At 38.8% G+C, this 27,739-nt stretch overlaps 1 protein-coding gene across 1 annotated transcript in view; it reads right to left on the bottom strand.

Moving 5' to 3' along the window:
* The window catches only part of FBN1 (fibrillin 1), a 155,834-nt gene that overhangs the window by 96,281 nt on the left and 31,814 nt on the right, over positions 1 to 27,739 (bottom strand). Inside the window, exons 6-7 of the mRNA XM_068410939.1 lie at positions 3,978 to 4,175; positions 532 to 657 (exon numbers count right to left, since the gene is read on the bottom strand). Of these exons, the coding sequence (XP_068267040.1) occupies positions 532 to 657; positions 3,978 to 4,175 (324 nt within the window). The remainder of the gene's footprint in view (positions 1 to 531; positions 658 to 3,977; positions 4,176 to 27,739) is intronic.

The following is a 27,739-nucleotide window of genomic DNA, read 5'->3' on the forward strand; positions in this document are numbered from 1 at the left end:
ACTGCTATCTAGCACCTGTTGTACTTCCAAAATAGGATGACCAATAAGTAAAGGTAAAATGTTTGTCCTTCTTTAACATCTGCAACTGTAAGGATGAATTTAGAGCATAGTCCTGCAGTCTTCACTCAGCAGTGTCAAACTCCCACTAATGTTAAATATATTTTACCTGAGTAGGTGGGAATGTGTTGAACCTTCCAGTCGTATACACTTTTTTGGTTAAAAGATCAACACAGAGACATGTGCCTTAAGCACTTCTAAAGCAACATACCGGTTAAAAAATATTTTTAGTTTTAATGTTTAATTTGTTTCAGATGTACCTTTAAGTTGGAAAAAGCTGCAGGGCCAATATTTAAGATTCTCTGCTTTAGAAGTAGAAAGGACCATTATTCGTATTTGTTGTGAAGAATGGTATTTGCATATTTAAGGCAAAAGAGACTGGAAAGTTTGTTACAAACTTCTAAACAAAGTTGGCCCCAAAAAGACAACTTCCCCCCCACTTCACTTTCAGAAGAAAGTTCTAAAAGTTCTTACCATCGCATTTTTGTGTCACTTCATTAAACTTGTGTCCAGCTGGGCATTTGCACTCAAAAGATCCAACAGTATTAATGCAATTTCCCCCTTGACAGATCCCAGGGATGGCTTGGCATTCATCCACATCTGTCATATAAAAAAGGAAAAAAAAAAAACCCCACTTTTAATTCATTCCTCAAGAACAGCCATAATAATTTGTCTACACAGAAATTAAAGTAAATATGCCTAAATCCATTCTTCACCCATCATAATATTATGATACTTGCTTGTGAAGACAGACACTAATTTTGTAATTACTCTATGCAAAGTATGATTAAGTACAGTACTCTAAATATTTTCTGCAAGAAATCACATGGTTATTATTGTTACAGACATTAAACATCTAACTGCTATTGCTTTGTTTTTCCAAAACATCTGGGGAATGGTGTGCAGAGAACACAGCCTGCCAAAACCCAGGTTCCTTTAAAGTATCTGAAGCTGGGCACCCAAAAGCACTTGCCTCTTTGAAAGTCTTGGCAACTCCATACAATGCACAGCCCACCAGCGCAGAGATGCAGGAGCCATGGAGAAGCAGTGTGCAATGTGCATGGGGGGGGCCTCATGGAGAGGCACAGGGAACTGCATAGTCATTATTGATGGAACTGATTAACTCGTCACTCCAGCTAAGATCAGCACCAATGACCTTAAGCTGTGGTTAGGATTTGACTCAAGTTGTTTCACAGCCATAATGAATGTCTCAGGAGGAATTATTAATGACCTGCTTAGACATTCATAAATTTGGAAGGTTTTTTCCCCTTTATTTCTTGCTCTTTGCTTTTACTTTTTTCACTCAAGAAAATGAAACAACAAAGATGATATCACAGGCTAGGTAAGAAGCTCAAGACAAACATTTTCAAGAGGCCCCAGTTTTTGGCCTCACAGCTATTTTAGCACAACAACATGTGTGTCATTACTTAGCTGCAAAAGTTTTGCTACAGCTTAGTAACAGCTAGAGAAAAGAGACTAAAGGAGGAGGAGTGGCATTGCAACAGGAGCCAGGGGAGGTCTGGCTCACAGTCCCCAAGGGCTGCCCCATGTCTGCTGCTCCCTGTCCTTCGGAAGCAAACAGAGCACTCTCCAACCCAAATGCCTGCGCTTTCCCCACTTCCCCAAGGAGTACCAGCTGCTGCTGGTAAAACCCCATTTCTTGAATTCTTGGGCTTCACACTAGGATCAGTTTCAACACAGGGACACGAGCTGAAGGAGATGACGCCTTCAAATCTCCCTTTATAAAACCCAGAGAGCCAGCTGTAATGTGTCTTGTAGTCTGAAAAGCAAAGTATTATGTCTGTACAGAAGGCCAAGAGGCAATTTCCCTGGGAGCCACAAGTAGGAAGCTTCAGGAGCGCCAAGGGGCATATCCGTACCACATCGCAGAGCATTATGTAAAGATCCCTGGGCTGACTGAACCAGGTCAGGGGGTGCAGCAGCAGAGCCAGAGCAGTGCTGTGCCTGAGCTAACTGCCGTGCTGGGAAGCACAGAGAACTGCCACAGCCTCAGCACCCTTGACACAGACACATTGCTCCTGGGACTCGAGCTACAGCAATATGCTGTGCTTCAATAACAGTAATCAGCCAGACTTCGTGGCACTGTACTGACTTCTTAAAAAAAAAAAAAAAAAAAAAAAAAAATCAAAAAAATAGAAGTCATGCTCCTGAGTCACGATGTCCGTTTCAAAATCCCACCTTTTGGCTTCCATTTTCTTCCTTTGTACCTTTAAAAATCTCAGCTGTGATATTAATTTAACTTTCAGCCAGACAGACAAAGTTAAACTGTGGGCAGCAATATTCTATTTACTTTTCAAAATAAACTTGCCCTCCCCTCTGTTCTATCTTTTCTGACTTCTCCACACAATAGTAACGGTTTCTTTTTCTCTTCAGAGAACCTGGATTTTATTTAACCTGCTTTCCTTTATTTAGATTGAATATGGATGTGAAATCCCTGAAATGTCTTCAGCCTGAATGGATGTTATCTGATTTCAAAAGGACTGGATTTAGTACAACTGCATGAAAAATAAAGCTAATATGTGGTTCCATAGCAGATCTGTTGAAATTATGAACACATTACAAGAGAAGGGAAAACTGGAAAGTACAAGTCAAACATACAGGGCCAAAACTGTGTTGGCACTGCATACAGATTAGCATAAATGTAGCTGAATGCTGAGAAATGTGCAGCAAGCAGAAGTAGCCTTATTCCGAACTGCACAAACCCATCGGAGAGGTCACTGCAGCTTTTCTGTGACACAAACAAGAGGAATATAACTAGGTGTGGCATGAGTTCAGGGGTGTGGGCCACATATTTATGCACATAAGATTTCAGAAGTGTCCAGAACCTCGACTCACAGATTTCTGCACAATTTAGTTCTGATCTTTACAGTGAGAGGGGGAACAGAAAAGCTGAGGTCAAAATACATGCACATTATGCGGCATACACAAACATGCCCATCTCAAAGTTCATCATGCCTGTCTGCAGGCACCAGCCAGGACTTGGCCTGTGACAGAGAATATCTACATTTTTAATGCAATGGAATGCCTTGAAGACCTTCAAAGGAATTTCACGATTAAATGAAATTACTCATAGACTTATAATTTTTTTCTCCCCTATTTTCAAAAATGCTGTAACTTATTAGAAAATGTTAAGACAGATTGAAACAAACTAGCCCCAAAGATATGGTCCTGGGAATGTATAATCCACATCAGTTTAATACATAGCTGCCCCTGTTAACTTTCTCCTGTTTCCTGCCAGACATCCAGACAATAAAAGAATTTATACAGCTGGAAGTATTAGAATAAAAGCCAAAAGCAGTGTAAGGACTTTCTATGGTAAGGCATGCTCTGAAAGAAGTAAGCAACATCTGGGTGGATTTTACAATTTGAAACAAATGCAAATGCATTTCCAAAATCGTATAAAACATATAACAGGGCATTTCAAATGGCACGACATGCTCTTTTCTCCAGGTCGAAGCAGTGTAGCTCAAGAGATAAGACACCCAGGATGAAACCGAAGTCAACAAATTTTAGCTAAAAAAATCCCACACCGGATAAATGGAACAGTATTACCACAGACTGATTTTTGCATGTTTTGAGTGCTTTTTGAAATAGAATAAATGTCTCCATGGAATGATCACTCAGAAAAACACTGTCACAGAACCAAGGGAAAGGGCTGCTGGCAGTGAGAAATTCATTAAGATGCTGGCTGCTCTCACATGACCTAAGTTACTAATGTACTCACTTGAACATCAGGCACTCACTGAATCATGAAGTAATGCATCTGACAATGTTTTTCCATTCTTCACACATATAGCTGAGAATGGCTTAGGACAGGTTATTCACAGCAGTGTAACTCAATTAAGATTAATCCAGTAACAATTTCAGCAGCTTTTGGGGAAGCTTTGCTGCTAACTTACCTTGACAGGCCCCAGTTCGAATGTTTGGAATAAAGCCTCGGCGGCAGGGATGCGGTTGGGGAGGACACATTTCACAGGGGTGGCCCCATGCTCTCCCAACAGTTGCACAGCAAAGGGTTTTTGTGCAGACTATTCCACTGAGCTGTCCCTGGCACATCTGGTTGGTTATCAAAGTGAAGCAAGGGCCGGTCCTGTAATCTGCGCCAAAGACAGGAAACCTCATCAGCATCACAGTAAAAATACACAACAAAACTCATAATAAAGCAAAACAACAACACATTTAGGCAAGTCTTCTACACATAAATTACCCACCAGTGTTCTGCAGAGGATTTCCCTCAAGTCTTCTCATTCAAATCCAGTGAAAATAAGCAGCTCTATAAATACACTGTGACTATTTTACCAGGAGTATCATATACTTACGATTCTGCAGGTCCCCTTTGCCGCTTAGTTTAATCTCTAGTAATACGCTTTGTGAGGCCTTTTCATCAGTTTGTTTTAAATAGTCAATGCATTAATTAAAGTAACACTGATAAAAGAGTTAGGATATGTTTATTTCCACAAGTAGTGTTCTCAAATAGGTCTCTAGAGAAGAGAATACAGACTGCAGGAAGTTTTTTGAGGACAGTTTTCACTGTTATTCAGGCATATGCTGTACCAGATATGTGGGTAAACTCTGCTTACAGCTGAATGGAGGGCATGTGGAACACATCTGCTTTGATTTGTTTATGGTAGGACAGGCCACTTAGCCAACAGACAGAATTAAGCTAAGATGTTGATAAAATACTAGTAAGCTTTATTTTGTTCCATTCTCCAAGGGCAACAACCAAACAGTGGTACTGCCAACTCCTGCTGTCTCCTGCACATCCGGGGTGCGCACTCCAGTTAATTCTTCACAAGCGACCCTAAAATGTTCTTCTGTTATGGTGCACCAGGACAGAGTCCGGCATCCTGCAAGCATACCCAGCAAATGATGAACCTGATATTTGTCTGTACGGAAATAGTTACCAGGTGCCGCAGCCAAAGTCACTAAGTAATCCACGCTGCCTTATAGTAATCACATTATAAATTCCTCCAATTTTCGTGCCACTTCCAAACTTTGTGAACAATAATGTTTCCACTACAGTGTTACATAGGGCAGAAGTAAGAATGGATGCCTTTCCCATCTGCCTCATCTCCACACATCAGGTGCACCTTGAAACCTGTCATTTAACTAATCTTCACTCCAATCCAGGGATGCTGTGTCCACATGCTATAATTCTGCTGATTAATCAAGCCACTCCTTGATATAATACATAAAATGGCCTACAGAAGTCCTCTAAGCTCTACAATAGTCCTATATTGTTACTATTATCATCTTCATCAATTAAACATGATCATCTCAGAAAGGGTATCAAGTTAGTTTGAAAGACCTATTTCTGACAAACTCATACTAAATGATACTAAATACCATTTACTCTTCATTAACCAGGTATTATATTCTATAATTGCTATTCGATCTTTTGCCTGTTTAACAGACCTGTAATCACTCATATCATCTCTTTTCCTTTTAAAAGATTGGAACTATAATTTTCTTCCAGCCTCTGGAAATTTGTCCTGTATTTCCATATTTATGGAGAATTAACCTGTATGATATGAGAACCCTTTAGCCAGCTCTTTTCAGTCTCTCTTGTGCTAGTTAGCTGAACTAGCTGTATAAAAACATGTAAATGCAATTACTGCTATTTAATGTCATCCTTAAATGCTATCAGATTACAAATATAAAATTTCCGTCCTATCCCCTCCAAACAGTACAGCTACACTTACTGAACACTCCTCCCTTCTCTTCTCTAGAAATTCTGTTAGCCTCATCATGAAATAGGTCAGAATCTCTGATAACATCCTTCTTACCCTTTGTTACTTAACTCCTTTTCACTCCTTACCAGGAGTATATGATACTCCTGGTAAAAAGTTAAAGCCTTAACTTTTTTCAGCTTGGTATTTCTCATTGTGTCCCTTCACTTCCCATATTAATTTTCTACACTACAGCTTCTATCAAGTTCTTTCCCATTTTTAAGCATTTTTATAACTGCTTTCATTTTCCTAGCTAGACGGGCTTGTTTTGCTTTTGTCAAAACTTACATTGCCTTCTTTCTCATTGTAGAAATGCAGCTTTGGAAGCATGTAGTACAAAATCAAGTTATTGCCAGCTTTATCTTATTCCTTCCACACACAAATGAATACAAATAAGTCGTGATCAATTATACCTATCAATTAAAAAATTTTAGTTCCAAGACCGATTCTTGATCCTTGAACAAAATGAGGTCTAAGAGAGCTATCTCCTTTGCTGTATGCAAAACTCCCAACATTGAAACTCCTAATATCAAAACAGTAGATGACAATTTCTTTAGAAACCCCACAGTTTTGTGTCGACAACAGGAAGTCTCCAGTGTACCTCCTCAGAATGAAATCCCTCATTGTAGATTGTCCCTATGCCATTTATATATAGATGGTTTAAAAAGGAGTCATTTTGTTCTGTGTGGCAGAGGGAAGCACGCGTCAGACAGTAGTGAATAACCCATCTTGTATTTTATGGTAGAATATGAATGGATCGGCATTTACAATTGTTTGCTTTCAATCTATAAATGACTTAGCAGGGGCTAATACAACTTAGAAATATGGTGAACCCAGTGAAGTTAACTTTATAATCGTGCAAATCTTTCCACGAGGTTTCAGTAACAAGAAGTAGGTCAAATATGCACTCAAAACCAAGCAAATCCAGCTCCTATTTGTTATTATCTAAGTTCATAGCACTTTAGTATGGAGAATTACAGACTTTATTTTCACCTAATCTTTTGCCTTGATACATTTTATTCTTAACACTCAGTTCTCTACTGAGTACAGCTTTCCTTCTATTTTCTCAAATACAATCTTTCACCTTTTCACAAGTAAGATTTTCTTTTGCGTTCTTAATGGAAAATTGTAAAGGTCAGAAAATACATAAGAAAAAGATCATGTGGACGTACATGCCAACCTACGGCCACAGAGAAATCCACACTTCAAGTCCATTTTCTTTTATACAGAGGCTTAATAAAAAGAGCTCTAAAATTAAAGCATTCTTCATATTGACTTTAAGATTTTTTGACACATTACAAGATGAAGGCCTATGAGAAGGAAATGGGATTCCACTAACACAATGGCAAAATGAAAAAAGAATGGTATCACGTGTAAAGAGATCTCCTTGATTTACACCATTTTCCTTGAAGATGTTTGGGTTTATGAATTATGCTGATTTCAGAAGATGCAGTAAACCCTAGGGTCTATGCTACAAGATGCTGACTTGGGATATGAGCTTAGAACACCAATGTTTATTTTGTAACAACAAAGTTTCCTTACACGTTGGTGTCATTTGTGATTACTCAAACTACTCCAATGAGTAAAGCTCAAACACAAGGTTCCAAGTGATCAGTCAGGAGTTGAAAAGAGAGAAAGGGGAAAAATATAGCCAGAAAAGCTATTGCACGGTTTGTTTGTTTGTTTCTTCCAGAGGTTATTTCATTGTAACTGACGAATGTTGAGACTTGAGATTTAGTAAAATGATTTTTTAAAGATGTACAACTGATAGTTCAAATGTTTTAAGTCACTTCTAATGCAAATTTCAGCACGTGTAAGCAGCCTTCAATTAGGCATTAGTCATGGTTATCTAACAACTTTATCTGCTTCATCACATACTTCTTAGCTATTTTGATAAGGAATAATTCCACAGGGAGCCTCAGACAACTGAGAAAATGGCAGAAACTGTAAAACCACATGAAGTTGACACACTGTCAGAAAGAGCGAGAGGGCAATAGAATGAGGCTGGTTTACACCATGCAAGAATACTGCTTTTTAAATCCACAGGAAAGAATCAAGCTGCATTTTTATCTACAGCTCGTTCCTGTTTCAGCCACAATCATCCAATAATTTCAGTTATCTTCTCAAAAGATCCTTTATGTTCCTAAAAGCACCAGAGAGGCTGCTGAAATACGTAGTAATGGCATGCTTTGATCAAAACCAAGCACAGCAATAAATAATGATAATTGTTCCAAGTAATGCTGGACAGCACCAAAAGGACTCCGAGCACCAGGATAATGCAAGACTTTCAATGTCAGATGCACATCTTAAGCCCTCAGTTCATGTTAACCTGTTTGTTTTCAAGCACAATCTAGTTTTTAATGTAAAAATACAGTTTTAAAAAATTTTGAACTAATGTAACCCAGATTAACCAACTATGGTAGTGCAAGGCTGCTGGATGAAATTGTGGTCACCCTTTTCTCCAAGATTCATTCCTTACAAATCTAGAAAGAGTTCTTGATGTTTCAAATTAACAGCCTGATTTTGCAAACTGATAACCTGTTAAAACAAATGGAAACTGAATGTCGAAGGATGGGACCCTAGCAAGCCAGCATTTATCTTATCATGATCAAGATCTCATTACTGAACAGGAAAATGCCATCTCTTGCCACCACAAAGAAACGGATAACGATAAAATGAGTGCTGTTTTTCCAGTTCTCAGGACACAGCATGCACAGCTCACACACTACCTTGTGCCGCACACCGGCAAGGCACGGCACGTTGCTTGGAGGGAGGAAGCATTCCTCCTAGCTGTTAGCACTTCACACGGGTAAATCCTGCATGAACCCCCAAATCCAGCCAAGACTGCTGTGTAACTGAAACCACCCTCAGCAACGCAAACTGGCAACTTTCCATTTCTTTAGTACAGGGGAAAAGGGAAAGAAAGGCTTATTCCATTATCACACAAATAGTGAAAGAAAGGTCAGAAAGGGCTCTAAGGCAAGTGAAGCACCTTAAAGCTGATCTTTATTACTACTTACTTTCCTGCCTAGCAGCATTTTTGTTTCTACTCTTTGGTGGGTTGGTTGGTTTGTTTTTTTTACCAGCTGAGGATGAAAGAGGAACATTGTAAGTGACACTGCACAAGGCAGAAACACAGTCTCATTTCTGCAAAGCCTGCTCAGCGCTGCTCACGTGTGACCCACTGCACTTGATGGCCCGTGGCACTGCTTGGCCAGCCACCAGGAAAGAGAATCACAACCAGTTGTACCTGAGAATGCTCTTTTGGAAAGTGCTCTCACACAGCCAAAGAATAATGCTAGCTAAAAGACCGGCGGTCTGAGTTTCCAGTAGCAGAATCCTTTTAACGTGGTACATGACTTCTGGCAAATTTCAAATATTTTTTTTCTGAAGTATCCAAACGTATATTTCTAATGGAAAAAAAAAAAAATTTGATAGCAATTCTCTTTTTCAATGGCACTCTCAAAGTATAAACAGGAATTTTAAATGGTGAGAGAACTAGTAACTATGCAGTTACAAGCAGAAAAAAATACTGAATAACTAAAATACAGCACTCTGCAGTTGAGTGCAGGAACGGTACGAGAAATCGAGCTTTCATCTTTCCCTGGCCTGGAATGGCAGGTGCTGAGAATGCTATATATAAGAAAAGAAACTACATCTCTGTTATAGAGGTGGAAAATTTGCCTTAAATGCAACTTTTAGATTAGAAAAAGTAGGATTAGGATTAGAAAGACAGATAATGGGATTTCCAAAGGAGTTTCCAAAAATGTCCAATGGCTGGACACATATATGGGAAAAATTAATAGGGGAGAAGGGAACTCTGAATGTATCAACTCAAATGTCACCAATAAGAATTATATGAGAATGACATCAAGCAAATTATGTTTTTGGAACAGGGATAAAGAGAACATAATAAAAAATTAGTTTTCACTGGACCATGAATGAAGAATCTTAAACGAATCCTAAAAATACGCACATATAATCATATTTACCTAAGCTGATTCAGGTGTGCTTGCACACACAAAACTATCACTTGTCCTGAGTTTAAAAACCAGGAATGGAAGAAACGTGTATCAGATATTCTGATCTAAAATCTGAAATAAATGGTGACACAATGGCAGCATGGATATGATAAGAAATGCCAACTCCTAAAATTTTAGTTTTTTGAGAAAGCCGTGTTTCTTGACAGGATTGGAAATCACACGATACCTCTCACTATACAAACAACTATACTGTTAATGGAAAAACACGGCTTCCATCACTGCATGTTTCACTGTACTTCAGTCATTTTACTCTCTTCAGAGAAGGTACAATACATTTAAAGATGAAGGAGAAAAACACCATATGCCTCATTTCAGCAGGCAGGATCTGCTGTGCCTGAAATGAGAATTTTTGCAGTAAAATTCCAAGAATTACAGAGAGTCTCAGAACTCACACAAGAGCACACCACGACCAATCTGACTGTAGCAGTAAGTACCACCACAGCACGAAGAGGTACGGAACACAAACATTTAGCATTTCAGACTCAATTTCCAAATGTCCTTCAAAGTGATTCTGGGTATTTTGAGACATACTAGCATCTCCTGATAAGGACACAGAGAAGAAACAGAATGCTTTACACACACATATCCCTCCCAAAAGCTGAATGCAAACCTTTGTGTGCCACTGTACCAGAGAAACAGGAAAGGCCAATGTGCTTGTAACTCCATTCTCACTTGCGAAACGTCTCTTCCAGTTGCTTGTAGGCTATGACAAAATCATGTTTTGCATACAAGACTCTGTGGCTTTTAAGTCCTGGTCAGAAAAGTGAATGACCATGCTCAGGAGCCCATGGGATAACTATTATTTGCCTCCGTCTTTCCTAATAGGCGACATGTAGCACATCTCGCTTCACAAACTGAATCAAGACCAGACACACAACACAATATTCCCATGTTAGCTCAATGCACTGACTTCCAACCATTTAAAAAGTCAGACACAATAATCCTCCGTCCACAGGTGACATTGAAATGCCAGTTGATAAATGCATCCAATCACAACACTCTTTTTTCCACACAGTTCATTTCCTTAAATAATTCCGCAGTTAAGCACTCCCTGTCCTCTCCCCTCCCCAGCCAGACACCATTACTCACCCCAGTCAGATCCCAGTGTGTCATCATTGGAAAGTACATGGCAAAGATATCAGAGGGTGTTCAGAAGGAAAGCAAACAAAACTTTGTAAATATTTAAAAAGTTATTTCCTACGATATCTAACACTTCTTACCAATGAGGTTTGGTAGGTTCAGCTCTGGTATGTGAAGAAATTATCACCATGCCACTTCTGTCTGCTCCTGTTCAGTGCCAGAGACAGCTTCACATATTAACAAGACCCTTTCCCAGCTGCTTCAGCACACAGTGCAGCACCGAGCTCAAATTGCTGGGATTTAACACTGGCTAGTGCTAAGATGTCACTGGAACTGGGGACTCAGAGTGCAACCATTCAGGCACTGTTTCTGGCAGGGGTATAAATCTGGCAGCAGAAATGTCTCAAAATACCACAGCTGTGCTGCGGACACAGATCACAGCTCCAAGTTGCCTCTCCTTTTTTTTTTAACAAGAGTAAAAAACATCCATGGAAGCATATCTAACACTTGCAATAAATAACTTCCACTGGTATCGTAACTCTTTATTCTGTATTAGTCAGCCACAAAAGTTAGTTACTGCCTCTTATATTCCAGCCCCAGGAATATTACCCTCTAATTCATGATTCTGATGACCCCATTTCTGCATGTCTTCCTCACCTTTGCTTGTTGCAAATTGTTCTCATATATTGACTTGCTGGCACACTTCAGCCTAAATTTATTTTCCATTCCGTAAGCTGCTTCACAAATCCATTTCTGCACAGATGATCTGTTTAACATGTCTATCTAGCAAATATTATCTAGTCTTCCTCGGATACTGGTTAAAGAACGGGACTTTTAAATAACAGCTTACTAACCCTGTGAGACTAACATCATCAGTTGCATTTGACGTACAGAACAATTCAGGCTGACCATTTTCAAAAGTATTTTGGCAATCCATTTTCAAGAACAAATATACAACTCTCTTCATGCCAATTTTGTTCTTGCAACTGACCCAGTTCTCGAAGTCTGTAACTGCAAAGTAATAACATTACAGTAATAAAATAAAAAAATAATGTTCAAAAAATTATTATAGAATTGGAGTGATTTGTTGCACACATCTTAATCCAACACGCAGACTAAGCACTTCACCAAAATCAAGGCTTTAGCTCTGTTGTTCCCAATTATGTGCGGCAGCAGTCCAGACACAGAAAATTGTTACCACATTTTATTCTTTTCCACGATGAAGAAAACAGTAAGCAATGCAGCTAAATGCAGAATAACTTCTCATTTCTGAATAACCAGTTACCTGACAAACTCTAACCCGCCCTACTTTGCTGTATAAGCTATAAAGGAACATTTCTTTGCAGATTTTAATTTTGCCAATTTCTTTCACAGGCTAGCAACAATGAAATACAATTCTGAATTGATTTCCATCTCTCTTTTTGCAAAAAAGTAACTAACTTTGTGATATATTTATTGTCAAGACCAGATGATTATTAAGGAGAATGGATTCAATTGAAGAACTCTGGAAGTTTCACTTAAAAAGAACAAGTTGGCTGAAGTTTATTACTACTTTTTAAAAGAGAGTTCTTAAAAAGTGCCACGTTATAGAAACGCTCTTAACATACCACAAAGTATTAACTATTAAATAGCAAGGTAAAGACAAAGCTAGTAGACAAGCTCTGTATATTTCTTCTCTTTGGCTCCAGAAGACACTGACTGTAAAATAACTGAGACTATCCAAAAGTAGTGCAAACTGTGCAAGAAAAACAGATCCTAATGACTTACAGTATATCAAATAGACCAACATCCAAAGAAAGGGAAAATGCTTTCAGACAACGCAACACACAGGATTTAAAGAGAGAGCGCTCACATTTTAAAAGGAGAGGGAGTTGTACAATACATTAGAAATAACCTTTTCTTTTCTAAAATATAAATGTTCCTCTGCAGTGTCATGAAACACAATACAACTGCAGAGCACTGGAATGAAAATCAGTCCAGAACTGAAAACGGGTTATAAATAAAAAAGGGAGGTGAGAGGGAGGAAGGGAGCCAATTTCACTGCTGAAGCTAAGTGAAATACAATGAGTAAACATACAGCAGGAATGGTGAGAAGTCGACTTGCTTTCAGTGTGGATCCCTTAAAGGGAAGGCAGTAAATGTAATAACGATGTTTTGGGTGTTGGTAAGCATGTATTATCATAATGACACATGCACAAATAACTCTGTGGTCCTAATAGAATGCAAAACTTCTGAAGTCCTGGCAGCTCTTTAACAAGGTAATTAGAGCAATCAACAAGTTCTCCTTACTCCTTTATAACAGCTGCCGGGAATCATCTGGCTTGTCCCAAGCGAGCTCCCTCTTTACCATAACCCCAAAGGACCAGCACTCCTGAGAAATCATGGCCGTGGAAAACGTCTGCTGAACAAAAGCAAGGGGCATGCAGACTGTATTCCCATGAAGACTCTTCTCCACACAGCAGACAGTCCCCTGACCAAATTTCTTCAGCCAGGGACTTGCCCAGGTTTTTGTATTCTCAATACTTCTCATATATGTGTACTTTTAGTGATATGATTTTAGTGATGACAGATTTGATACAATGTAAATACTGAATTTTTTTTTACTAGCCTGAAGACTTTGGAATAACTAATACTCTTCTTTTTGACTAAGGTTGTAACACAGAGTTTTATGTTGTAAATAGCCAGCTAGAAAGACACAAAAAAAATCTGAAAAACAATTACAACTTATGGTATTTTGATTTTCACAGAAATTGTAACAATTATTTAATTTCATGACTGCACAATAACCGCTCGAAAAAATCTCAGAAAGTGTTACAAGTTTAAGTCAATAATTTACAAAAATTGCTTCGGACACTAATATCTCACCTCTAACTCTACAGTGAAACACATCAACTACTTAACTGAAATACCATGCAACCCTCTGTGTTACAGGATCAGATTCCTTCCTCAGTGAAACTGTGGCATCACTCTGTGTGTACACCAGTGTAATCATGACCAGAATCTGGCTCATTTTGCATAACCACATATATGGGATTTGCATTAAGACTGTGGTCCAAAAATAAACACAGTAATAAAGTGCACTACTTAACTCTGATGCTATCTCTGTTGAAATGTTACAGAATACATGCCAGAATTCTGGAATTATCTCATGTATTCAGTACCTCTTGCTAGAAGTAGGAAACATCTCTTTCCAAGAAGGTAAATGATCTAACCTTGGCTCACAAGTGTTTTCAACTAAGCAAGTACAATTTTATTAAATATATATATTATACCCACCAATATAAAGTACATGAGATGCTAACACTTGTGTGTTTCATTTTTCTTAATTTTTTGTACAACTCTGGAGATATTACTACGGACCCTACCTCTCAGGTATTACTCTTCTGTTGTTCTTTGAATTTTACAAGTTTTCAGTACATCTAGGGTTCTCTCTTCTTTAACACTTTCCTGTAATATTTACTGAAGCATTAAATTGCTCTGTTCCTAACTGTGAACGATCTTCAGAAAGTCTAAACAGAGCTTCCAGACTTCTACATTTATTGGAAGGAGCCAATGAACATCAGTATCGGTATCTCATTTTAAAAAGTAAACTCATATTATTTTTTTAAGGTCATTCCTGTCTTCATCAACCACTTGGTTGAAGGAGTCTTCTCTTTGCTTTGCATCCACCACTAACAGGTGGATGTCCCCCAAAGTCAATGCCTGACTGGCCTCAAGTAACTGAAGACTTTCTGCATCTATCTCATCTTTAATCTAAGGATTATAGAAAATATTGTCAATTAAATACTCTTTGTTAAAACCACATCAAAAGCCTGATTTTCCAAAGCAGTGAGAGAGTACAGAACTAATTAAGTATCTTAAAACAGGGAAAAAATATATATGAACCCACAGACAATTATCATACTTAGGGTCAAGTTCTTACTTGCACGCTGCAGGCAAGAGCAAAAGGTCTTTACTGACTCTCCTGTTAGCAATGTAATGAAGAGCACATTTTATTTTATTTTTTAACTTAAGATATTGGTTGAGAACAATTGGAAGTATTTCTAAAAGACTTCAAATTACCATGAATACTTTAGGCAAACATGGGAAACTTTTTGTGCTTTTACTCAAAATGCAAGCAACTCCCCATTCTTAGCATATTGTTTAACATTTCTTAACTTTTTAATAGCATCTGTGCTGATGCCTTTCGCCTTTTCTTAATCATCACCCTTGCTGTGTATACATTATTTTAGTGTAATGGGTATTGCAGATCTATTTTTACCTCAGCACTGGAAACTGGCATCTCTTCTACTTGTTGATGGGAATGTCAGGTCCTAAGATTTCATTTGCCTCCACACATAGGGCAAATCATTAAAACTTGGAAAACAGTCACCAGCCTGAGTGCCTTAAACATGAACATTCAAGCTCTGAGACTGAAATCCTAACAGATTTCCGTTTCCTCCCTATTAGATAGAACTTGTTGGTTTTGTAGGTGCCCAGACATGGACACCCAGCATGAAGTCTAGATCCCAGTTACAAGTAAAGAGTTAGACTCGTCGCCTTTGACGAGAGAATGACAATTCAGCGGGGGAATCCCATTGCCTGTGACTGTGCATGCACACACCCACATGCAGAAAACAGCCAGTGTCGGGGGGGTGAGGGAAAGCAAGAGATCCACCCAGCTTCAGAGGCTTCTTTCCAAAAGCTACGCCATACTGGCTCAACCAGAAGTGACATACTCCAATTGTACTTCACTAATGATGTGCTCAGGGGGAATAGCATCAGAATCTCGGAAACCACAGTTTGTACTGAACGGTCCATTACACTGATCGCCATACAGTTTTGGATGATTTCTCACTACTTATTTTAGAGATTCTGGGTTGAAAAACAAGGTTTCTCTCACCTCCATGCTGCATAAATCCCAGTGGTCCTTCAAAGCGGATTTTTTTTTATTTTTTGCCATAACAACCACTGAAATTTATCTGTGTATATGCACAGAACACCTGGAATTAATGGGTTTAATTAATGGGGTTCATAAAAGTGGTGCTCCAGAACATACATCAGTGAAAATGAGATAAGTAATTTTTATTTTGGGGATGTGGGAGAAAGGAATCAGGGGTTCAGCAAATGAGCCGGCTGTCTGTGAATAGCTAACTAGGGCACTGAGGGGGACAAACAGCTCTGGCCTGTTCTTTGTATACTTCAACACCGTAATGCTGATTTCCTACAAAAATGGGAGATTCCTGTTGAAGGAAGATGATGGATATACATGCATATATATCTGCACATACTTGCACTTTTTTTTTTTTTTTCTCTTCCATTTGGGGTATAAAAGACTCAAGCAGAAGGTTTGTTATACTCTGGCTGTGCAGAGATTCTCCAAAAGATAAGTAAATACTCAGCATAATAGGAATCACTCAGATGTAGGTCAGGAAACTGCAAGCCTCACTAACTCCCAACACAGGAGTACTTAACCTTTGAGTAACATGGGTGCGTTAGCCTGTCACACAACCCGAGCCTCCCTTTCCCAGTTTACACTGCATGGTGTAACACGCTACATAGCCTGGCGTAGCTATGCATCTCTACTAATGCATCATGATATATGAGTAGTACCAGAACCTAAAACATGCAAAAATTAGAGAGCCACAGAACACAGAAGTCCTTTAAATACATTTTCCATTCTTAAAAATCATTCAAATGCCTTGTAATTAAGTATAGTATTTGTAGATTTAACTATGTTATTTATAGATAAAATAATAATTTATGTAAAATTTACAAAGCCCTTACAGGCTTTGCTTCTGTTTACAGATAAAAGTGTCCGCAGAAACTACTGTTGATCCAGATGCCTGTTTAATACATAATACTTCACAGCCTTACAAAATGCTGTGTATAAAAGGATGGAAACTGCTTTTTGGCCTACTTTCTACACTGACATACAGAAGAGGAGGGATAGTCTTGTGGCTGAGACACTTGGCTGGGACTGAGATGACCTGGGTTCAGTTTCAGACTCTGCTACAGACTCCCTGTACGCCCTTACACAAGTGACTTAATCTCCCTCTATATTAGCTCCCCACATGTAACATGGGGCTGCCAGTACTTCTGGATGCTGTTGGGGATTTTTCCTCTTCAGACTACACAGCCTTTGGGACACAGACTTGTGTGTTTTGTGAATGATACAGGGAGCCTCAAGCTGAGTTCAGCCCTCTTGGCATTACTGTAATAAAACAAGAAAAGATCTTTCATGTAATGTTTTTTTTGTGTTAAGACCCTTCAAGTTTGTTTGTTTTTTTTTTTAATGTTGAATTAATTGTCAGTTTCTAGTAAAGGACCAGAGGAATTAGCTCCTGAGATTTTCTGTGCTGGGTGAGTGCAACAGGAGCAGAACACATTCCACAGAGGAACTCATGCACAATCAGTTAGGTCGTCTAATTAATTTTCCAACTCAATAGATGCTATGAACTACTTTTTATGCAGACATGTATCTATACTGGATACATGTGTAAAAGTAATTCAAAAACTTTTAAAATCTTAGAGGAGAAGGACAGATCATAGAATCATATACTAGTTTGGGTTGGAAGGGACCTTTAAAGGTCATCTAGTCCAACCCCCCTGCAGTGAGCAGGGACATCTTCAACTAGATCTGGTTGCTCAGAGCCCCGTCCAACCTGATTTTGAATGTTTCCAGAGATGGGGCATCTACCACCTCTCTGGGTTGTTGCCCATGCTGTGTGCATTGGTGTAGAGGCACTTCAGCTGGGCTGTTGGCTGTGTCACCTTCTTAGAGGAACACCCCTTAATTCCTTTGAGGTATTTCATGGGTGTTTCCCTGTTGGCTGCTATTACCTCAGGAGCCCCTGGCTCATCTCCGTAAGACTTCAAGTGTGCTCCAGTGTAGCCAGCACGTCTCAGAGCAACAGGCTGAGGGCCCTCAATAGCACCTCATCCCTCTAACCTTGGTGTGTCATCCCACAGCTTGTCACAGGTAAGCCTGATATATCCTCCCTCCCTGATATTCACTTGAAGGGAATGGGCTGCTACATCAGAACAGTGCCCTCTCACATGGGATTCATATTTCTGTCTTGAAAGGAGAAAGCGCATATGGGGGGATGAGAGTATTTTCCTATCGACAAGGTTGTACAGTTACCATTAGGGACTGACTTGTTAATCAGTATTTAGAGTGATTTATGATATTGGGTACCTCATAATTAGGGAGAACGAAAACATTGGCCATTTGCTTAAGAAAATAGGTTTGAACAAAACACGGATTAAAAATATAGATATTTATGGGTTTTTTTAACCACAGATGACATGAGGTACGCTATAGCATCTAACAACAGAGATCTGTTTCTCTAGTCTAACTCAGTCAAAACTTCAAATAGCATCAGCAGGAACTGTGTCTGAATAAGGACTCTGGAACAAAGACTGAAACAAGTAGGAGAAGAATGGCCACAGAATTTTATGCCTTCTCTCTCAGAGTCTTCAGCATCAAATTTTCAACCGCCGTGAATTTTCCCTGCACATCCTTTCCCATCATTGCAGTCACCCAAAAGTACTTATGCCACATTAACATAGTGAAGTGTTTGTGAGACTATAGTTATAATTGCGCTGTCTGGATTAAAACAGTGAGCTGTGACATTTCTAAGAGTCCTAAGGGAGATGACAGTTATAGAGAATACACAGATACTTACTTGATAATCCACAGTTATGGGAAAGATGACACAGAAGCATGACAAAGTGCTTCAGTTGGGATTTTATCACAGGCATTTCTACATAAGCACAAATCAGGCTTATAAAGGAACTTACGAAAATGCCTACAGAAAATAAAGTGATAAACACAACTGTTTCTCCAACCTATAATGCTAATCGGTGTTCTGTTAGTAACTGTTTCAAATAATGTGGTTGCTAGATCAGACAACAGGACAAAAGTGAGACAGCAAGCTCTGGAAAAGATGCATGCTGCCTGGAGGTAGGGGAAAACCAGAGCAGAAAGCCTTCAGGGAACAAGTGTGAAGGAAACAAGGATACAAAGAAGCAAAACAGCAAAAGAGCAGAGGGAAGAAAAACAGGAAGGCAGCAAAGACGGGATGGATCAAAGCAAATCTAACAAATGAGTGGGAGGCATACAGACGGAGAGATAAACAGTGGGAGCCAGCAGACACCATGTGTGAGAAGGGGAGAAAATGAAGGGGAAGGGAAGGAAAAGGCCGGCCAGCCTGAGAGCTTCACCAGCCAACCAGGAGAGGGAGGTTTGCCAGGACAGGCCGGCCAACTAACTAGTTAAAAAGGAGGTCCAGAGAGCCAACTAGTAGAGAGCAGCCAGCCAGGCAAAGCCATCCAAGAGAGGAATCCACGTATGGAGTAAGGGGGAGCAGTGCCAGCTCCATCCTGGAGGTGGGTGACCTGCAGCAAGCACCACGCTTTGCAGGGGGAAAAGGGCATTAGCAGCGCTCACCTCCATGCTCCGAGAAGCAAAAAGATGCCTGAGAATGTCACAGCAATATGATAAGCATCTCACTAACACAGCAGACCACAGTATCCCATCTGGCTATGCACTCTGAAATATTACCCACTAGCTAGCACTAGTGATCAAATATGAATAAACAATGATTGCACAAATTGCAGATATTAACCATCGATTTTCCCAAAAGACGTTTTCCTCCCATCTGTAGAGTTGATTTCCATATTCTTTTTCTATTTTGATGTTTTCAAGCTGATAAGGTACAAATTAGGTACCCTAATATTATTTGTATAGTTCCATGTCATAATCCTAGATCAGGAAAAACAAACACCAGGCCAGGATAAATGAGGATATGAGATAAAAAGGGGTTACAAACCACATGAAAAATGGCCTAATCCAGCACTGACAACATACTGCTTGTCTCTTAAATTAGGCAGCTCCTATCTATCCATCTCAAAGAAATAAAATTAAGTGTATTGAATAATGAAAAATTTTAAACTGTAGCTAATCGATTTCTAATAGATAGTAAATACTTGTGCTGTCTTATGAAATATTTTTTACACTGAAAGAACAATTGAACAATTGATTGTAGCAGAATAAACCATGGCAAGGCCTGTGTTCCCACCTTTAGATGTAACATTCATCTTTCAAAAAGAGAAAATAAATGAGCAGTAAAAGATACAGATTTAAATTATTTCTGAGAAGAACAAGCTCCATTTCACAGTCACCAGACTGTTAAGCACATCCTGTTCATTTTTCTCACCCCAACAAGTCTTCCTGCTGTAACTCAGCCTCAGACAAAGCAGGTACTGAGGTGGTCCTGTCAAGAAATCAGGACTCACAGAAAGAACAGAAGTGAGGTAATTCACGTGGGCAATGTCTCAGTGCTTACCTTACCCTTCTGATCCACACCACTGAAACAAAGGAGTATCTTTTTCCTTTTAACTTCACCGGGCTTTGAATGAAGTTTCTCTGTGGGAGCTCTGGCATCTGTCTAAGCTGCAAGGTTTAGCAATTACAGTGCCAATTTAACCTTGTACTTAAAAATATAGGAAATATTTTCTTTTAATTTTTAACAGAATGGATACATTTAGGAATCTAGGTGGTCACCAATACACATGTGCATCACTCCCAGCAATGTTAATGGAACAACAGACTGTTCTGAGTGGTGTCTAAAGTTTCAGCTGCTTGTAAACCAGCACTGTGGGAAAACTTTTAGGTGGCTTAAAAAAATTCTCATAAAACAGTAGAAAACTCATAATTTAAGACACTTCAATGGAAGAGAAAACTTCCTCCTGATTATCAGAGGTATTTTGCACTATATCCAAAAGGTAAGTAAGATTTCTCCCAGAAATAATGTCTTTCATGCACATCATTCTTGTTAGGAAAGTGTCTGAACATCTGTTTTAATAATTAAGCTTCAGGTTTCAACTACACTTGTGATAACATTCAGCTTAGAAAAATGTTTTTAAAGCACAAGTTTAGTCTTATAAAATAAAATAAGCTTGCGGTGGTTAAACTGCCCTTACATACAAACTTTTCATTACTATGTGAATATACTGTAAGCCTGTATTATAAAGATAATGCTATTTAGCCCACACACTAGAAATGAGATAACCACTGGATTGGAACTCTTGCCTGGCATCTTTATTTCCCCCATTTTAGCTAATTAGGAACTTCAAATTGAATCAGTAACTTTTAAACAGTTGATTAAAAGCCCTGCTCACAAAAGTGATCTTGCTTATTTTTCACGTGAGCATCAGGCTGCCCCTCTGCAGGGCAGCAAGCCTGCTGCATGCGATCTCATTCTGCTTTGAAAAAGGTGTAGAGTCACTGGCATCCTGGGTACTCCATCCGCACAGGCTACCTCTGCATTAATAGCACACTGCTGTAAACCACACACTATTGACTACTTCAAAAAAACCCAAACCAAATCAAACCAAAACAATAACAACAACAACGACAAAAAAAAAAAAACAGCCAAAAAACCAGCACAAAGACATCATCTCATGGAAAAAGGAAGGTCCAAAACTCTTCCACATCTGCTCAAATTTGAGCATAACTTAAATCCAACTAAAAGGAATGCAAAGATCTCCTGTGGATTCAAAGGGGCTACTTACACTTCGGCAGAGGCTACTGGGGGACATATATACAAACTTCTCTACGTGTTAATCAATGTACATTAATACACCCACATTCAAGAAACACTTCAGAACTGAGAATATCACATGAAAGATTGTGCATGCAGCACATAAGCCCAAAAGGAAAAGCACACTACATTAAAAAACTGAAAGAGGTTGTATATATTTTGTTTGCTATTTACTCTACTAGAATATTTCTTATTCGTTATCTTGAAATCCCAAATTGCTGTTAAATAAATACCGTTCCATATAATGGTATTATCCATACCCTACAGCCACAGAAAACAGTTGTCTTTGCTAAAACATGTTCATATTTGTGGCTTATGCCTTTGAGCACTTCCTACTTTTATCCAAAATTCCTGATTGATAGTATTGTGTGGTAACACAGCACAGAGCTAATTGCTTTCTCAATAACCTTGCCCACCTTCTTGAAACCTGGCTGACAAGACTTGATCATGTCAACTTTGTGTCCCTATTCAAAGCCCACTCAAGTCTTTGCGTGTCCCTTTCTTTGACATGAGTAGGTTTTGGATCCCTTCCATATCTACTGAGACGTTTCACCCAAGCTTCACTTCTCTGAACAATATAAGACTTCTACCTCTGAGTTTAAAATACTGCCCAAATGTCTGAATATACAACCGATATATGCATGCCTCTGTGCGTGTCTGCGAAATGCATATATAATCTACCCTCTGGACATAGCAAAATGAAGAGTTGTAGAATAAATGTAAACCCCTCCCCTGCAGGGTTTTGGCAATAGTTTACAATAAGTGGCAAATCATTACTGCTTTTGATGTTCATTGCAATGTCAGCCATCTTGCACTCTTTTGGTATTTCCTTGGATGCAACGGGCAGTTGCCTAGAGATTTCATTTGTGGTATTTAATACAGAGTCACTATATAACATTTTATAAGATTACCCAAGTATTTATGAACAAGGAATAGAAGTTGCATATGCACAAAACCCATCTAATTTGTTTAAATTATTTCAGACACTAAAAAATACAATTCTCATATGAAGAACTCCTTCAGCAAACAAACATGAAGAACAGTAGCAGTCTCTTAGTAGTGGGAGATGTCAATAAGAGCTCCTGTAGCTGCCCTCCAGACAACTACAATTAAAGTGTCGAAACTATCTCAAGTCTTCTGAGTAAGTCTCTCCCCCATATTGCATTCTAAGGAAGTGTTACCATTTATTTGAAAAAGGACCAGGATACCACTCCTGGTATGTTTTGGGTATAGTCAAATCATTGCAACAGCAGCAAGACTTTGCATCAGAGTTACAAAGAGAAATTCCTCACAGCTTGAGACTGAAGTGGACATCAACAACATAGGCTGAAGGAAGTTGTTATTTCTATTCAAAATTCTAAACAGCTGTTTTCAAGGCAGATTAAAAGATTTTTCAATGTTTGGATTCAACTCAAGAGCTTTATCTAATGCATACTTTGTATTTGAGTATTTGTTGAATTAGAAATTTAATAGAGCAGCTGAGTATTTTAAAATCTTTTGGAAGATGTGAAAAAGGGATGTGAACTCTAGCACACCCTGTAAAACATAAATTTCTTACCAAAAGAATATGTTATTCATGTGCTCTGTACATTAGGTCAATTATTACTCACTTTCTTTGGAGAACAACCAAGTGCCTCCACCCTTTATAACAGAGCACTACAATCAACTGTAGTAAGAATAGCAGAGTTATTCTAATACACATTGGTGGCACAGGCCCTAGCTCAAGAAGGCTTCAACAGTAAGAGACTGAGATGGTTTCACCATCATCTTTATTTTTTTTTCTTTAAGAGGGGAATAAATTAATATTTCCTTGTACACCTTTGTAAATAATTTGTTTCACATAAACGGGGAAAAAATTATAAAAAGGAATGCTTTAAATTGGCCCGCCAATGTTCCATAAACATTCTGATACCGATACTCCTTCCACTGCACGTCTTTCATTTCTGCTAACCCAATTTAACCTCTCATCTTCCTTGCAGTCAGCAGCTGTACAAAGCATTTTTTTTTGTACTGACATCAGCAAGTGACTGAAGTGCTAGTGCTAGATTTAAAATGCCTTCTAAAAACATGACTTTTTGTATTGAATTTGGAACTGAGTTTGATACAACTTGTACTGTTAGTTTAATATAGTATCACCTTTCATGGAGCCATATCTTGTTGGGTTCCTGCTGGGACCTGAGAGCTGAAATAGCACAAGGTTTAATGCATGGCACTTCATTTTGCCCAGCCTGGCTCAGGCCAAGAGAAGCATTTCAAATTATTTAGATAACCACACAGATTAAATACCCAGCGAGATAGCTTGCTAAGTCATTTATCATTTGCCATTCCTGGACTATGCTTGTGTCTAGCAATGTTTTTACTAGAAGAGCCGTTCAGATGAATGGAATGCACATCTCCGCTGCGTTTCCCCTGCCCGAGCAGCAGTCTAAACTTCTCAACCTGCCTTCAAGGCTCTCTTCCTGAGATGCGTGAAAACTATTTGGCTAGATGCCTTCTGCCATCTTCTTCATGCCTATCTTCCCCTCTCACCTGCTTCTCTTGCTTTTTCTTTATAAGCCCCTATACATCTACCCAATTCCAGTGTATTAAAACATTACCCTCTCCTTATTTCAATCTCTCAAATTGTCCTCTTATTACTCCTTTACTCTTCACCTCAAGAATCGAGTAACTGGAATAATTCACACCGTGCTGTGCAATTCAATGCCAGACATAGTATAAGCATCATTAAATTACATCTTATCTTGAAGGTTATTGGAGCCCAAGTAATCTAACATTGACTATCCTTTCACAGCTATTTAACTGTCCATTTCAATGGTACATCTTTTTGCCTTTAAAGCCTGCAGTCTGGAAGTCATTTTTGACCCTGTGGTTTCTTTTGAAGCTTGTATTAATCTGACTGTAAAGCTGTCATACTACCATTTTACAAATCTCTCCAAGTTACCACCCATACTGTCCCACCGGGACATGGAGATTCTCATAAAGGCTTTCATCATATCCCAGCAAGACAATTATAATTCATTGCTCGCTGGTTTTACTGTTACCTCTTATAAACATTTCAAGCTCAAGTAGTATTCTGTCACTGCATTGCTCAACTGAACTAAGATGCCTGGACATATTATTCCAGCACAGAGACTAGTCCAATGGCCCTTGAAGAAGCAGTTCAAGGTGTCTTACTTTAAGATCCATCTTAATTGTACTTTGAAGAAAGTGTACGGCATGCTCTGTATGTTTACTGCTTTGTGTCTTGCTGCAGCTCTCAGAAACTTAGACATAGGAGCTTTTGAGATCCTAAAATCTCCCATCACTGAGGGACGCAGTTTCCTCCTAGATCAGGTGAGATTATCTCCATCTTTTTGTTTTAAGTGACAAGCAGGTAAATACAGCCAGTTCAGGTGCAAACAGGAAAATTCCCCTGACAGTGCGTCTGTAGTTACTAGCGTTACTAGGAGTTAAAACCATTCCCCATCCCACAATCCATGAACCACTGTAATTTGTCAGCTTATTTTATATTTTTAAACTAACTGTTCCATTTTTAGAATTTTATTAGGCAAGTACACTAGAAATTATCAGCATAACATGTGCTTTCATTTCACAGCACTCAATCAATCACTGCCACACGACAAACACCCTCTGGACAGTAAAACACACAAATAAGAAAAAACACAAAACATCCAGGATTATGAATGCTTTGACAATGTTAGCACTGGATCTTCCTTAAATGGCTAGCAGGTCGAATGATACAGTTGGAGGTGTTACAAATCACAGACTAACATATTTTTTAACACATTTTCCAGAAGATGGCTGGACACAGTCCTGGGCAACCTGCTCTAGCTGATCCTGCTTGAGCAGGGGAGTTGGACTAGATGATCTCAAGAGGTCCCTTCTACCCTAAGCAATTCTGTAAGCTGAAATACTGTTCGAAATTCTTCTCTCCTCTTTAATTCTTATGGCTCTATTTTAAAAAAAATGTAAATACATTCTTTGATAGGTAGGAGACACTCCACTAAATAGTAGATGTGCATTTTAGTGTGCTGTTTTTGCTTGAGATAAACTGATTTCCCCAGCCTTGCTGAAAACTCATCTATCAAGAGATTCAATGGAGCCATTGTAAGCAGTGGGACCAATGTAAAACGACTTACGGCAAAAACTGATGGCTTAATCTTGAGACTAAAGAGCACTAAGAGATTGCTGTGTATACAGAAACAAGAAAGAAAATAGTAAGTCTAATAAAACACCACTGATTTTATTACCACTGCTGCAATGCCAGCAAGGACCCTTCTGTTTCAGCACAGCGGAGCAGGGGCTTTGTCCCATGCTGTGTGTAGTGGTACAGGATGAAAGCATCAGCCACTAGCCACCACTTCCCCAAGGAGGCAAGAACTTCGAGCATACAGGTTTCTGCTATGCTCCTGTTTCCCTATGACCGCTAACACCTCTGTGTTGGAAGAAGCAGCATTAGAGACTCACAACAGATCATTCATCCCAAGGAGTAAGGAGGAAATGGGAACAGTACTGAAACTCCTGGTGATCACTGGGTAAACTTTGCAAAAAACATCAATTATGAGGACAGGGCCATTCTAAACCATGACCAAGATCATTTGGTAAGGCAGGCTTACTTCAGTGAAATACTTTTTAAAAACAGAATCACAGGCTAAGTTAAACATTTAGGATCAAGGAAAACAGCGCAGAGGCCACCCCTTCAGAATGGGACCTGTAATCTGAATTACACTCCCACGAAAAGAAATTAAGACTATGGCACAGCAGACTGCCGTTATGTTAACCTACCTGTGCTAGTTTAGCCTGGATAATACCCACAACAGAAACATAATAAATGTATAAGATCACAATCAAAAATCAGGTGCTTACAAGGTTCCATATTTCTGTTCCTGAAACATAAAACCATATGCATATATATGCGTGTACACATACATGCACACAGGCACTTTTAACAACTTTCATGCTTTTTTTTAATTACTTATCCTTAGCCTTTACACATCTTCCTACAAAGAGAAATATTGAATCTTGGTTCCTTTACATAAGGAAATGACGCCTTTTTCCAAAAGGAGCTTTTTCTGGATAAGGAGTGCAAAGCTAGGCTCTGTTTTATAGCAGGGGAAAATTTGGAGAGTGATCTTTCTCTTAGGGCTCCTTTCCTTTCAGACCTTATTTAGGCCTCTTTTCTCTTCCTACAGCGTTTCTCTAGAGTGCCAAACCGTACAAGCTGTTACTGAAAAAAAATATATAAAAAACACTCAGTCATTATTTGTGAACTTCTCACGGCCAATTGGAAGTGTGAATGTGACTGTCCTTGCAGCTGCTCTTAGGTAGTTATTCCCACAACTTTTTGCAGCTTTTATGCTGAGATAGGATATAAGATATCTTTATACATATAACAGTTTAAAGCTTTGCTTTTTACAGAGATTTCATCAACTCTGTTACAAATACGTTGCAAGGAAACTTACATGTGACAAAACAGTTGCACTGACCATCTTGAGCACCTCTGCTTAAGATGCATTTTCATTAACATTTTGCATTTTCATTAACATTTTGCATTTTCATTAACATTTTGCAGCTGACCTACATAGAAGATTTGTTTTACTTGGAAATGCGCTTGTCAGTTTATCCTTGCATTAGGTATGATCTATGATGTTTTAAAAGAGGTTCTCTTTTCTTTGTTAGAACTGACCATCATGAAAGTTTTAGATCACTTTAAAAAACAAACACACAAAGAAAAAATGAAGTCTGTAACACAAACTTGACTGAGGTATCATACACACTGATATTTTTTTTTTTCTGTTTCAACTGTAACAAAAATTTTCAGTTTACCAGCTCAGTAAGAAAAAAAGGCATGAATGGAAAATATTCATACAAAATTTCAGGGTGATTCACAAGGAAAACATTTGTTTTCACTGTAACAAATGAAAGGCTTTCAGGTAGCTGTGCTTTCTTATATCAAAATATATTGCAGTCCAGAGAAGAAGGAACATTTTTCTCCATAAATGGCTAAGTGGGCACTGTTAGATAAGTTCTCAGCTGCATTTACTCATTCCCTGTATCATATTCAATTCTAGGAACCACCATTTCAAAAGCACCTTTTCTATGAAAAGCTCCATAAGAAATTAGTTGTGCTCAGCTATTTTATGTTTTGCAAGTTTCGTAGTGACCCAGGAATTGGCAGATAGATAGCTGAAATTACAAAAATGCACATGTTACAATGGTACTA

This window comes from Nyctibius grandis, chromosome 11, assembly GCF_013368605.1.
Source record: "Nyctibius grandis isolate bNycGra1 chromosome 11, bNycGra1.pri, whole genome shotgun sequence".
Taxonomy (NCBI): domain Eukaryota; kingdom Metazoa; phylum Chordata; class Aves; order Nyctibiiformes; family Nyctibiidae; genus Nyctibius; species Nyctibius grandis.